This window comes from Phyllostomus discolor, chromosome 1, assembly GCF_004126475.2.
Source record: "Phyllostomus discolor isolate MPI-MPIP mPhyDis1 chromosome 1, mPhyDis1.pri.v3, whole genome shotgun sequence".
Classification (NCBI taxonomy): domain Eukaryota; kingdom Metazoa; phylum Chordata; class Mammalia; order Chiroptera; family Phyllostomidae; genus Phyllostomus; species Phyllostomus discolor.
In genome coordinates, this window is record NC_040903.2 from 68423940 (window position 1) to 68439264 (window position 15325).

General features: G+C 47.8%; 1 protein-coding gene across 1 annotated transcript in view; it reads left to right on the plus strand.

The window, feature by feature from the left end:
* The window catches only part of CAMK1D (calcium/calmodulin dependent protein kinase ID), a 399721-nt gene that overhangs the window by 340105 nt on the left and 44291 nt on the right, over positions 1 to 15325 (plus strand). The window contains exon 5 of the mRNA XM_028506742.2: positions 6263 to 6389. Coding sequence (XP_028362543.1) covers positions 6263 to 6389 — 127 coding nt within the window. The remainder of the gene's footprint in view (positions 1 to 6262; positions 6390 to 15325) is intronic.

Genomic DNA, 15325 nt, shown 5'->3' on the forward strand with positions numbered 1-15325 from the left:
GACTTCTACAGTGTCCTGTGATTCCTTACTTATCTTTTCTTTGTGAGGACTTGGCATCCTTGCCCTTCACTCAATAGCATTGAAGAGTCTGGGCCATATTTGGGCACCTTGGAAATGTATCTCTCCTCAGGTCTATGTTGATTCCAAAGGGTGGATATTGAACATATCAGTGTGAGGAGCAGTACAATTAGCATTGGTGACCCAAGGCTGTACTGTGGCTTCATTCTACAGCAGCCCCAGGTCCAACCCCTAGAGCTCACTGTATCAGTCAAGGTAGAAGTTCCACCCCAGCATGCCTGCCTACCATTCTTATCATAAACATGGGGATCATGCTGTATTGGAGCCATATACATGACTATGGAGCTCTAAACCAAATGAAAGAATAAATTCTAAAGGTGAATGGAAAGAGAGTTTTGGCCTCTCCCATTTTCTGGTACCAGGAGTCAAGGCATAAAATGGTACAGCTTTCCTTTCTTTTTTTTTTTTTTTAAGATTTTATTTATTTTATAGAGACAGAGGAAAGCGGGGAGAAAGAGAGGGAGAGAAACATCAGTGTGTGGTTGCCTCTCATGTGGTCCCCACTGGGGACCTGGCCTGCAACCCAGGCATGTGCCCTAGACTGGGAATCGAACCAGCGACCCTTTGATTTACAGCCCAAGCTCAATCCACTGAGCTACACCAGTCAGGGCCAGCTTTCCTTTCATAAGGACTCACTAAGAAGTTTTCTCTCTCCATGTGACCACTTCCCACTGACGAGGGCAGTGGCTCCCAAATGCTAGTCTACACCGGAATCCTCTGGAGGGCTTGGGAAAACAGATTGCTGGCCCCACCCCCTAAGTTCTGATTCTGCAGGTCTGCTGTGTGGCCTGAGGACTTGCACTTATAAGGGGGATTACAGGTGAGGCTGATGTTGGCTTGAGAAGGACCACTCTTGAAAAACTGCTGGATGAGGGTATTTGCGAATGTTGATTAAGTCCTTATGCTTCACCCTTTAGAGTTTTCTTGACAGGTGACATGGGCTGTGAGCACAATTAGCTAATTTTTATGACCTGAGACCCTTCAGAGGGCGAGGGAAGGGCTCAAGAGAGAGGATGACCTAGCTGGCACTTCTATGCCAGTCAGCAGCGCCTCCTCTGCTGTCTTAGGCCCCCCCCATCACCTGTGCTGTGCTTCCAGCACACAGCGGGCAGCCGTCTCTGGGCAAGTTAGTGTGGCGACTACAGAGATGAGGTGTGGTGGGCTGGTTGTCTGTGCCTGTTAGAAATAATTTCCAAGCATAGGTGGCATTTCCCAGAGCGGCAATGTTTACTTCCCCCGTAGAAAGGCAGAGTGGCTGCATGGGAGATATTATTTTTCACTCCCACGTAACACTTTTGGAGAAATGCTTGCAGCCTCCAGCCTGTGGAGCTTTACAGTCACCCACCAGGCTTATGATTGTGGGGAAAAAGCATTGCCATTTTAGTGATCTCTTTTCAAAGCACAAAGGAGGTTGGTCTATGTGAAGGAAATTGATGTTAAATGTTCGTAAACATCTGAAAAAATTAAAAGAAACTATATTATCTAGGCCAGAGCAATGGAGAAGATGATCAGGTTAATTTAAAACCAAGGCATGATCCTGGGGTACTGACCATCCTCACACTCAAATATCCATCCCTCTTCCTCCAGAAAGGTATTGTTGGGTCTTCCTGACCCAGGAAGCAACCAGATACAGTCAGTTGTTCTTTTTTCAAAACAAGGGACTGAGCCAGGAAATGTCCACCACTCCTCCTCAGATTAGAGTAGGGAGTCCCAGCCCCACACTAGCAACACGTGCTAGTGTGGACTGGACTGTTCCTTGTGGCGGGACTGTGCTGTGCACTGCAGGGTGTTTAGCAACACCCTTGGCCTCCGCCCAGTGCATTCCAGTGCCACTTCTGGAGTCGTGACAATTGAAAATGCCTCCAGGCATCGCCACCTGTCTGTCCCCTGGGGGGCGCTATCGTCCCAGTTGAGAATCATCATGTTAGATTAGGAGGATGAGTGATAATATATAACATTAACTTTACAGGAATTGTTGGTTCAGATCTTTTAAAACATTGTCATGTGAATATTAAAGGGTTGGGATTGACCTTCTAATTCAGGTATTGGCCACCAATTGTCCTGCAAAGGTGCCATAAAATACAGTAAGCTCATTTTTCAGGTGGGTCCTGAGTCTCCAAGGACCCCAGGCAGAATTATGAGATCTCCCCCTACCCCTACCCCTCCCACTGCCCTCCTCCTGCCCACCGGGGCTCCATCCAGATTATCCCTGAGCCTGTTCCCTCACCCACTTTCTTCCCTGTAACCCCCTTCCCCACAAAAAGCCTTGCTGTCTTTACTAGTCTTGAGCCAATTAAAGGTATTGATCTTAACTGTGAATGAGCAGTCCATTGAATCCTCCTTAGGGATAATTATGCTTCAAAAGAATGCTTTAGAGACCCAGATGACTCTTCTGTAGGAGGAATGTGTAAGAAGGGATCCGGGCCCTTCAGCAAGCTCTTGAACACTGACTGTGCAGCTGCAGAAGGTGCTGGGACAAGAAAGATTATAAATTAGGAGCTTGAAAAAAGAAAACTCTCTGCACCCATGATGGACCCTTACTGCTCACCAAAGGGTGACCCCTGAACATTCAGAGGAAACACAAACCACATGTATTTTTTGATTACCGTATTTTTTGAACCATAAGACGCACCTAGGTTTTAGAGGAGGAAAATAGGAAAAAAAGTTTGGAAGCAAAACAAAATGTGGTAAATATTTAATAACATAAGTAACATAACATTTCACCGATATAAATGTAAACAGAACTCAACAGCAGCATCAACAACCATTATTCCTCCTAAATTGGGGGGGGAGTGTCTTATAGTCCAAAAAATACGGTACCTCATTCCCCCCATTTGCTAAGCATTATTCTTATTTCAGTTACTGATCGGCCCATTTTACTTCTTTCAAATCTCATTGGAAGTGTACGTTGATTTTCTTCTGATGTCTTGCTTCATCCACAGAATTAATTTCACAGTGACTGTTAAATGCCATCTTTTCATGTGTTATTATTTGGGGCAAAGAATAAAGAAAAAATCATTCTGACCCTTGTTAAGTGGTGAGGAAGACTTTATTCAAGACTGCTGCAAGAGCCCCAGCCCACCCGGGGCTCAGTTGGTTGGAACATCGTCCTGGGCACCAAAAGTCTGCAGGTTCAATCCCTGGTCAGGGTGCAGACAGGAGGCAACCAATCAATGCCAATCAATGTTTCTCTCTCACATTAATTCTCTCTCTCTTCAACCCTCCCAAAATCAAAGAACATATCCTTGGGTGAGGATTTTTAAAAAGTAGACTGTTTGCAAGAAAGTATTACAGTGTCACAACAGGGAAAAGAATCCCACTGAACTCCTAATTCAGCAAGGGAGCCGGGATCCTCATAGCCCAGAGTGAACGGTCATGGATGGAAAGTTACTAAGAGGAGGCATCAAGGATAGGGGTATTCTTGCTAAAAGCAGGCAAACACTTAGGCAAAATCAGACAAAGGAGATTTTGACCAAACTTGAGTTGGGTACCCTGGAGCCTTCTCTTTGACTAGGACCCAACCTTGGTCTCCTCCTGAGTCCATTGGCCCTGCCCACTTAGTTCAGTCATAGGAAGAACCCTAGTGACTTAGCAACAATCCCCACCCTTGATATCTGATCAGATTCCTTGTTACCCACCCTCCATACCTAACCACCCTGGCCCGCCTCCAGCAAAGCTCCTGTCAAATGAGCGTAGCCAGAATCCCCTCATCCCTGATGTTCCCTCTTAGTCATTTTTTGTCCACTGACTCCCTACCCTGTTCCTTGGCTGTAAGTCTCTTCTTGTCCTTATTCAGAGTTCAGGCAAGTCTCTTTCCTCTACCGCAGCCCCCACTGCAGGATTCCCCCTTGAGTAAAGTCTTCCTGAGCATCATTAAAAAGTGTCTGAATTTTTCTTAAGTTAAAATATTTTTTATTTTTTAAAGTTTATTTATTTATTTTTATTTTTAGAGAGGGGGAGCCGGGGAGAAAGAGAGGAAGAGAAACATCAATGTGTGGTTGCCTCTCGTGCGCCCCCTACTGCAACCCAGACATGTGCCCTGACTGGGAATTGAACCAGCAGCTCTTTGGTTCTCAGGCCTGCGCTCAATCCACTGAGCCACACCAGCCAGGGCTGAATTTTTTTTTTTAACAACATTGAAGGTGAGGGATGAAGAACTTGACCAGACACCAAGAGTGAGGGATTCGCTCTAAGCTGACTCAGCATGATTCCTGCAGAGACTGGGCTGTGCAGGCCCAGCGAGGACAGGAGGGACACAGGCCAACGCCGCAGTCTGGTCAAGAAGAGGGCTCAGAGGAGCCTGACCAAGGTTTGGTCAAAAGAAGAAGAGTCTTGGTCAGTCCTCAACATTTCTCCACAGCAGTGGCTGCACTTCAGAATCCCCTCCCCATGCCCCCACCCCCCTGGAGTTCTAAAATCCAGAGGCCTGAGTCCACCCTCAAATCCACTGAAGAGCAGACTCTTCAGCCATTTAGCTCCCTCACAGCTGGTTCCGCTACACAACCAGGCTGAGAAGTCGCTCTGCCTAAGAATAGTTCCTGAAATGTAATACTTAGGGACCAAAGATTCACCACAAGCCACTCACTGCCCGGATGGGGAGGAGAGCCAGACATACAATGGTATGGGCAGATGAGGTCCCCAATTCAGATTCTTTTGTCACATTTCCCTTAAGGTTTAGTAAACGTGAGCGGCATGATTACTTTTCACTCGGTTCATCTTCAGAGTTTTCCTGGTGCAACTGGAAGACAGCAGAGGTGTCAGTCCTTCCCATTATCTCCCTCAGTGACAACATCAGTCATTGAGCAACTCCTCAAAAATAGACCCCCCCAAAAAAGGGAAAACATGAGTGCCCTGTGTTCAGGTTCCCAGCCTGGTAGTACAGGGAGAGCTCTGAGGCTGTGACAGCTCCCTCGGTCTCCCTAAGTCCTGCCTGTATTCTTTGCCAGGAGCCACAAGATTCCCTGATTTTACATAAAGCACTGTGCAGATGAGGCTTCACTGCCTCCCCCTGATTCCTGCACCCAGCCCCTTTGCCCCTCCTAGGCAGGGGCACTGCTGTGCAGAGCTCTCCTGGGGACAGGACTATGCTCTGACCTGGGCTGGGTGACAGGGGTGGTACAGCTGAGCTCTGCCCTGTCCTGTCCAGGGAAGCAAACGAGGAGCCGTCACAACTCATGTTTTATAGCACAGCTGGTGGAAGCTCAGGGTACTTCAGGACTCGTGGCTAGAACGTGCTGATCTTCCAGCTCCCATTCATTCCCCAATGACATCCCTCTGCTTCCCAAGGAGCAGAAGGAGCAGGTGTCAGCTGGCTCATCTGCCAGAACTAGAGAACCGGGTGTTGCTAAGGGCTGGGAGAGACCCTCGGGTTGTTAGAGAGAGGTTGCTGATGAAGGGTCTGATAAAAGAACAAAGTAGCACCTGCAAAAGTAATTTTATTTCTGTCTCTCCTTTCCCCTAACCCAGGAAATGAATCCATAAGTCAGAGGCATCAGCTTTCTAGTGTAAATTTAAAAATAAAAAGGCCTTTCAAAATGGGAGGCAACAAGTGTGTATATAGAGACCAACAAAATATGCAGCTGTCATTCATTCAAGCAGGAGCCCAATATGGTTCTGATTAGGGGACAAAGGCTGGGGGTGTCTGTGAGAAGGGGAGGGGAACCAGTAGGTCTATGGAAGGAGGGCGTCACTGTTGGTGTGAGTGACATGACATAGTGATGTTAATTCCAAACAGTGTGTTTAATTTTCAGTCCAGTAGTCATAATAACTGCTTTAGTGCCCTCTTTGCAAACGGTTCTTTGGAAACAACATTGCTCTAGGCCCAGCCCTTTTGGTAACATTCCGAGGTTTGAGGCTAAGTCGCTCCTCTGGGACGGCCCCTCCCAGCTCCATTTTAAAGTGGCTCCTTTTCTATTATTGTGTACACTGGGTTACCTCCAAACAGGGTTCTGAAGCAGGGAAAGTCCAAACGCGGGGACGGGGACTAACATTTATGGAGGAGCAGTAAGCGCCCTCCGCTGCCCGGGGCCCTCTGCAGCGCTGTATTGAAGACGGCTTTTCGTGCTGCGTGCGCTGTGTCTAAGGGTCAAGTCTGTTCTTGAGTAGTGAGTAGATCTGGTGCTTTGGTAAGTCCGCCACCGTTAACCAGCTCTAAACACAGTTTGTCATTTTTTATTTCTTTTAGCCTGAAAATCTGCTGTATTACAGTCAAGATGAGGAGTCCAAAATAATGATCAGTGACTTCGGACTGTCAAAAATGGAGGGCAAAGGGGACGTGATGTCCACGGCCTGCGGGACCCCCGGCTACGTGGGTAAGGGCAGTGCGTGTGTCCCTGCGGGTCCCCCTCTTCAGTCTTTTAGGCATGGAAGGCTGGCACGTGGTCACAGCTGCCTCCATTTCCCTTGAAGGAAGAATAAAAAGAGTGAGAGACACAGGAACGAACTACAAGGCAAGGGATTGATTCCCCTTGAAACCTTGTAAGAGTCAGGTAGAACTGCTGTTTCATTCGGGCGCGGGCCTGACTGGACGCCAGGAGTTGACTTGGATGAATTCCCAGGTTCTGATACCAGAAACATTGCACGTATACATGTTTTCAGATGATTTACAGTGAGACACTGAGATGACAATAAGGTGCAGACACAAATAAAGCATTTCAAGTGCTGAGATAGAAGCAGCTGGAAAGAAAATGTTGATAGGAGGACTCTGGCTCAAACCTTAATGGAGTCACTTTCTTGAATTAGCCAGCCTTGATCTGTGTGGGAGAAGCCAAGAATGAAAGTATTCCATAGAATCAGAAGCCCAGGTTTTTTTGTACTAAACACAGAGAATGCCACGAAGGCTACTGACAGATCTGAACACGTGGATCCCGAGATTCACCTTCTGTCTCCTGGGACCTGGAAAACGGCCACGGGAACTCTGTGAAGGTTTTGAGACTTGCATTTACATGCATATATGCATTCGTGCAGCACATGTATACAAAAGAGCCAGCAGTGCACCTCCCAGATGCTGTTCGAAGCCCTGGGCGACGGCGGTGAATAGGACAGACAGGGTGCCTGCCCTCACGGAGTTTGCATTTAAATTGGAGCAACAGACATTCGGCAAAGAAACAAATAAATGAACAGGGTCGTTTCAGGTCATGATGAGTTTGGCAAGTAAAAGAAAATGGGGGCATGTGATGGAGTAACAAGGGCTCAGAGGGGTGGGACTGGGCTAGGGGGACGGGGAGGAGACTGAGGCAGCCAGCCATGGAAATTTAGGGGACGGGATGTTCCAGGCAGAAGCGTCAGCTGCTGCAGAAGCATAAGTGGGGGAAAGCCCAGGGAGCGGGTACAGGCTAGGAATGTCTGAGAACAGGGTCAAAACTGAGGTTGGAAGAGACTTTTAGAAAACAGAGGTTAGGGCTGAATTTTCGTCATGCAAATCATGATGGTCTTTCTTAGCAAGGACAGGAAGCCTGCCCTGGAAGAGAGGAGGGAATGATACATGGCCAGTGTCAGTCCTGTTTGTCTTTGGGTAGAACCACGCCACCTTCCCGGGAAGGGGGAGGAAAGCAGGTCTCACACTAAATGGGCCTGGGGCCCCAGAGCATTGTGGGAGACTCCACAGCACCGCCTTACAAGTGTTTGCATAGCAATGACTGTTATGTCACAACTGCTGCACTTTTAAAGGAACTCCAAGGAGAGGAGAAAAGAGCAGGCTGAGGGAATAATGTGAGACGAGGAGGTTCAGAAGGAAGAGATAAAGATGGTAGAAACGCAGCAAGGGGCGAGAAGGTGTGCCCTGTGCTGCTCAGCCCTTGACTGTCTCAGGTGAGGGTTGTTGCCTGGCTTGTGTGTACGCACGGGACAGAGAAGAAGAGGTGGTTCTGATCCTGTTTAAGAGGCCAGCACAGGCTGTGATGGAAATAATGGCATGGTGAGCCACCTCTGCTCTAGGAGACTAAAATGATGCTTAGGCTTAGTCTTGGCCCCGTTGGGGACACTTAAAATTGTGGCTGCATCACCTGTGTCAGGGCACATGTGTGCCCGGGGTGGGAGGTGGGGGGCAGTGGACAGAAATGTGAGCCTGTGTGATGTGTGTGTGGGACTTCTCCAGTTGAGTCCAAGCTGTCAGGCAAACAGCAAATAAAAACGAATAGACAAGCTTCTTCTCTTTTCTCTTAAAAGATGGGGAGGGAGAAAGCCTGTTCCAACCACAGGCATCAGAAAATGGGAAGGTGTATGAGGTCATGGTGTCCGGGGCCCTGGCCAGGGTGCCCAGGCCACTCGGGGCCGAGAGGCTGCGGAAGGTGTGGTGGCTGCCCAGTGTCCCCTTTTGGGAAGTCGGCTCTGGAGCTGTAACTTAATGTTCTGACAAAGAATGCTCATATTTACATATGCATCACCCTATTCTCATATTTGGCTCTGATGTTGGAAAGCTCTAGCACTTTCCAAATTGATTTTTGCTTCTTTGCATCTTGGCAGAGCCCACAGACTGGCAGTTTCTCCGGGTTTCTAAGTGCCTGCCTTCATTTGGTCTGGTTCTGTTTAGATGTGAGACACTGATGGGTCTGGGAACTGGGAACAGTGTTTAGATGTGGCCCTTGTCCTCACTACCCTAAATGGAGGCAAGCGGAGCCATCCGGTATTCTCTCATCAGACATCAAGTTTACTGTGAGTGTGGAGAGGGAAGAGGGGATTGTTGGAATATAGCTGTTCTGTTTCTTCACGTTCAAGCCCTGAGACTCCGGGAAGACCTTTTAGGACAAGGAAGGGACCATGTTGGGATTTGGCGTCTGTGTGGTCACACCTCGGGCAGTCAGCTGTGTTTCCTCCCTTGCAGGCTACACGGAAAACTCCTATTCAGCCTTCAAAGCCCTGCTTACATGTTACCTGCTTTTGGGTGCTCTTCCAACATCCATCCTCTCCTTTATCATCCTACTTCTTTTCCTGACCCTTTTCTCGTTGTGGCTCTGATTTCATCGTCTCAGTGTCCATATTTATTTGTGTCTCTTCTCCACCTCTCTGTGGGTTTTCTAGAGCAGGCACTTTGTCTTATACATGATTGCACATCTGCTTGTTAATTGAATAAAAGCCCCAAGGTTCAGAAAGTTAGCAATTTTTTTCCTTCTCTCCTCCCCTTCTATTTGTTCAGCCTGCACTGACTGAATTCCTATTATGTGCCGTACACAGTGGTTTCATGTCAGGAATACAAATATGAGTAAGGTGGAGTCTCTGACCTCAAAATGCTCACAGTATTACTGTGGGAAACAGAGGGAAAACAGCTACATTGAATAACGTACGGTGAGTGCCAGGTTATCCACCCATTCAAGAATTATTCATTTAGTGCCCACCTGTTCTAGGCACAGGGGGCACATCAGTAGAAGGAAAACAAACAGGTAAAAGTCTCCACCCTCGTGGTGCTTGCATCTGAGTGGGAGGGAGACCGATGAAGAGAAACAACTATGTATGTTAATTAGTACCCTAGGTGCTGATGAGCGCTCTGGAAAAAGTAAAGCAGGCAAGAGATTCCAGAGTGCGGCTGTGCGTAGGTGGCAGTAGTTTTTAATGCGGTGATGGGGGCCGCCCTCACGAGGGACATGGTGATGCGATCAGGACTTGACAGCATGAGGGAGCTGGCTGCACTGCTGTTTGGGGGACACACACTCCGAGGATGGTGCACAGGCCCTGAGACAGGATGGGGTGAGCAGAGAGGGGCGTGAGGCAGGTGGAGTCAGAGAGGTGAGGGGCAGGGCGTGTGCGGACCAGGCCTACAGTTCGTTGTCAAAAGTGTCGCTTTCACTCAGGGTGGCAGGAAGCCATCAGAGGGTTCTCAGGTAAGGCATGCCATGAGCTGACTTGTGCTGGGATCCCTCTAAGGGACAGGCTGGCAGAGTGGAAGTGGTGAGAAGCTGTCAGATTCCAGACATAATCTGAAGGCAGTGTCAGCAAGATTTTCGGAAAACTTGAAAGAGAAATCCAAAGCCCTGGCTGGCGTAGCTCAGTGGATTGAGCACGGGCTGTGAAACAAAGTGTCGCAGGTTCGATTCCCAGTCAGGCTACATGCCCGGTTGCAGGCCATGACCCCCAGCAACCGCACATTGATGTTTCTCTCTCTCTTTCTCTCTCTCTCTCTCTCTCTCCCTCCCTTCCCTCTCTAAAAATAAATAAATAAAAATCTTAAAAATATATGTTAAAAAAAAAAGAGAAATCCAGGGTAATCCCAAGGATTTTGGGTGTGGGCACCCGGAATGGCACAGTCACCTTTCACTGAGATACCTGTGGGAGGAGCGAGTTGCAGAAATGTTGTCAGGGGGTTGGGTTCTGATTTGTGAGGTTTGAAAGGTCAAAGAGGCAGCTGGAATATGAGTCTGGAGTTCTGGAGAGAAACCTGTTCTGGAACGATGCACTCTGTTCTGGCCACACATGGTAGCCGTGTCCTGTGCAGCCACTGTGCACACTGACCACCGAGCCCCTGGGGGAAAGGCAGGGTTAGGTTCCTGACGGCCTCCGAGCACGGCACTTTCTGTAAATGATCCACACGTTACCTTGCTTTATGTGTGTTGCTGTCCAGCGACACCTTATTTAATTATGCCATCAGTTCATTAACATGGAGCTCGTGACCATCAGCACTGAGTCTCATGCCCAAACAAAACTTGGCGAACAGGTGTATTTTCTCCATAAGGCACATTCCCGCCTTCCTGTGCTTAGGGAGCCCAGACGGCACTTTAGCACTATACTTGGGGCCTTTTTAAAGCGTGAAATCAACAAAACACACAACAATGTGAAAAACGTGCTGCTAACTAGACCGTGAAGACAACACTTGCTCACACTATGGGAGCCGCAAGGAGAGGGCGGGGTGTTGCCGTGTCTGACCTCACCTGAGAGTGTGCACCATGGGCGACGCAGGGTTTCGGCCACTCCTCTCCTGTCCACAGGGAACCTCAGAAGCATCATGAGTGTGGATTTGGGAGCTACAGATAAATTTCAGTGAGTAGGCAGATTCAAAAATATGGAATCCATGAGCAATGAGATGGGCTATTGATGGCAGCCAATAGTCTCTGGATGCATTTCAAAGCCATGAACCTGGATAAAATCACCAGCTGAGTGGGTGGGGGTGGAGGAGAGGAAAGGCCTCCGGGCTGAGTCACGGGGTCTCAGGGGTCCAGGGAGTCAGCAGTATGTGAAGTAAGAAGACAACCTGGGGTCTGGAAGTGCTTCAAGTTGGAGAAAGTACAATACCATGAGTCAGTTGTTGCTCCTAGGTCAAGATGAAGACTGAGTGAGTATTGACCGTTGGTTTGGGGGACCTTGAATTATGGCTTAACTACAATTAATTAAGTCTTTGAGGGCCTGGCTGTCAGAGTAATGCCAGGAAGAGGGTGAAACAGGTCTCTGTAAGAAGACCCCAGCATGCTCTCAACCCCAAGGACAGACACAGCCAACTCCACCTGCCGCCAGCACTGGCTGCAAGGTCGGGACACTGGAGTCTTGGACAAAGAATCCATGGCCTCACTCCTGCTGGGCAGTTTCCCATTTGAACAGGATAGAGCCCCACCCTCTCTGCCCTGTGTGAGAGAGGACGGAGAGGGTGCTGCTCTCCCAGTCTGATTCAGAAGGCGCACCGTCCCACTAGCCCAAGCAGGAGCAGACGGCTGCTGGCTGCTTTTAGCATTAGTTGAGACTCCTTCTGGGTAGAAGCGTTGGTTTCAATTTATGAACACTGTTGTTCTATTGTTGTTATTACCTAAATAACTATTCGGCTGAATAATTCTACCAACATCAAGATTATCACTTCGATTTAAATGAGCTCCCTAATAATGAAGAAATAATGAAAAAGGGGCTGTTTATCCCAAATATCCCAATGCATGTGGTACCATTGAAGAAGGCAAAGGAATCCGAGCACTTGAACTTCACCCTTTACTTGTAGCAGCTGCCCAGATGTTACATGCCCTTTACAAGGTGCCATGGCCCTTGAAGATTTTCACATCACTGATAACAGGAGACGGCATCTCTCCATCCATCTGGGTTGCGTCCCTACCTCAGGCTGTGCAGAGGTCTCTTCCAGGGGAGTATGGCAGGCGGGCAACACAGATCCACATGAGCATGTGTCCAGTATCAAGTCACTGGCGTATTTCAGAAGCAACATCATAAATACAGCTGCGATAGAACAGCAAGGGCTGGAACAACCACGGAAAACCCGTGGAGGAGGCGGCATCTGAAGGAAGGCTATAAATCAGAGGAAGCCGAGGAGAGTTAACAGATGCATGCAAGCAGGAGAACAATAGCCCAGAGTCATGAACTGAATCTTATGTGGCCCGGGAGAAATGAGCAGACTCATTTGGCTTGGAGAGAGGGTGTGCATACATACTCAGAGGTAATTTAGGAGAACTGATGAGGCCATGTGGTGGCAGTCAGCTGGTCGGGATAACATGGTGACCGTCAGTTTGGTATTGACCTCGATTTTGATCCATTTAATTGAGTTGGGTAGAACATTCCCCTTGGCGTCACCAATAAGAGAGAGAGTCAGAGCTAAGAAGGTTAGGAAAATTATTTATGTGACCTGCTCTGCAAACATCAATTAAAACATCCGAACAGGATCATCTCCTGAATCACTGAATAGAAACAGTAGGTCCCAGAAAGCACCCATTTCAGTCATGTAATTGATGAGGACTAAAGATGACAGTGCTACTTAATAGAGGAAAGCCTGTTGTTTTATTTCTTGATATGCTGTTTGCACACTGGTGTGATTTCTCAGATTCTGTGGGTCTAGTTCTCCTGACTTCAGAAAGAAAATGAAACTATTTTGAAAGAACTTCAGCCTTTGCTTATAGAGTGAATGGCAGAGTGCCTCGCCCCAGGAAGGCAAGCATGTGCGCTCCCACTAGTGAGGAGGTTCGGGAATGCAGCTGCCCCCGGGAAAGGGCAAGAAGGCTGGGCTGGTAGAGGCCTTCACTGCTCTGTGATGTGTCTGAGTTACCTGGGACTTCCTTTTTTCATTGAGCCTCCTTGAGTGATGATCCATCCCTTTGCCATGTTTCATTATCACGCACACCAGCAGCCGCAGTTTCATTATTGAATGTTACTCAGAAATAGGAAGAAGACTTCTATCTGGTCCTTTGTGTTCATAAGCAGAACTGTGTCACAGTTCTGCAGATGGTGGCTAATCGTTATGCTCCTAAAACCATGGAGAAGGAGTCCTTCTAGCCTGCACAGACGTCACAGGAGTCCTTGGTCTAGCTCGGGCTTAACTTGTCTAAATAGTTTAAACAGATTAACAGAAATGGAGAACAGGAGGTCAATATACTCAGCCTTTTTTTTTTTTTTTGTACAGTTAGGGGAATGCTCTTAATTCGTGGGCTCGTTGCATTTTAGAGCTTGCCATGGGACCTGAGGTTATGGTGAAAGCTTGGAAACCAGTGGTTCCAGGTAGCACAGTGTTGGTAAAAGGAACTCCATTCTCAAAGCCACCCAGCCTGCAGTTGGTGGCATTCATAGCAGTGGGACTTGAATGCAAGTATTTCTGCCACTGGGTAATAGGAGGGAGGCCTGGGACTTTCATCTAAACTCTTGGGTTCTTGGCTTCTCATATGTAAAAAACGTGGGCTGGACTAACTGACCTCCACAGTCTTTCCTGCTTCTATCATTAGGTGTTTCTATAGCTGTGTGACTTAGTTTCCTTTAAGTATATAAGTATCCCTGTGTCAAGGATATTGCTTGTCATTATCCCATCTGTACTCAGAACAGACAAGAACCATTGGATTAAATTGACTGACATTCCCCATGTCTGTCCTCTTCAACAACCTAAGTCAAGGCCGTTTATGTCACTGTTTTTCATGATTCCTGTTCCCAACCCTTTGATCCTCACTCTTCTGTGTGGCCGTTTTCCCTGACAGAGCTTGATTTTTATTTGTTCACTTCAGTATCATTTTTTAGTACCCGGCTATAAGCATTACATCATTGTTCTCATTCTCTCAGGCTGTTAGCATTGAAACAGGATTTTATGTAACTGATAAATTGGCATAAGGGCACAAACAAGTGGGCAGAGGACTCAGATAAGAATTTTCTTTCCTTCTCTCTCAGCAGCTGCTCAGTGATAGCCAGCCAGGAGCATTTCACCACGGCAGGTGCTACCAGACCCCATTGGTTAGAGAGGACAGGGCTCCCTAAGTGGGGGGACCGGTAGAGCCCTCTCCTTTCATTACCCTCGACACCGTGAGCAGGGGTGGGGATGAGAGCGCACTATCACGGCGTGGTAGAGTTCACCCAGTCCTGCCTTACAGGAGTGCCCACTCCACTGTCCAGCCCCACTACCTCACTCCTAACACTTTTAAAACATTTATCCTCCTTCTAGAATCTCTTACTGCTCCTCTTGAAATCATTGACATTGGGATGGAGTTTCACAATTTCTGAACTGGTATCATTTTGTTATGATGAAGAAGAGAGAAGTCAGTATTCTTGGTAACTTACTCTTTTTTCTTTCTTTTAGTGATTAAACCTCAAAACCTTGGAATGACTCCACCTTTCTTCTTTGTTTTGAAGTGTAGCTTCTTATCAGATTTCAGAAGACAGGCCAGGCTCTAAGGCCTAGCAGCCCTCCCACCGGGGCCACGATGGCCGGCCACGGTGGAGGCTCTGTCTTGGGAAAACCTCTCACAGATGCGTCTCAGGGGTATTTGTTGTCACAGTGTCTTATTCAGAACATTCTCTTTGCTCATCCCGCTGAATTCCAGCTCTCCTACATTTAAAACACCAGGCGCCCTCCCTTTCTCCACTCCCTTCCCATTCCTTCACCTCACTGCCCCACCCTCCAGCCACAGGTGGGCTTTGGTAGCATTTGAATAGGAATCGAGCTCAGATCAGAGCGGTAATCACGAACCGGGATGGTGCTTTAGTGGGGACTTTTCGTGCCTGTGGTAAAACTCAAGAGGCTACCAGGAAAATCAGAGTGAGCTCTTCTTTTGCGATGCATTTTTAGAACATTACAACTCTAAGAAAAGGATATGAAAAAGAATGGAGCTGTCCCAAGAAACTTCTGCTCCTCTTAACTTTGGGTTCAACACAAACCACAGGCAAGGAACAACCCTGTATTTCAGCTGTAGTTTTGTTTGCTAATAGTCTAGTTATAGTGCCCTGAAGCTGGGTGAAAAGATGCCTTTTTAGGGTGCTCACAGCAAAGCCCCTCACTCATCTGTTTTTTCTTTTAACAACACTGCTGCTGAAAATTCTAGCATTGACGGGAAGCAGATCTGACGAAGCGCATTCAACA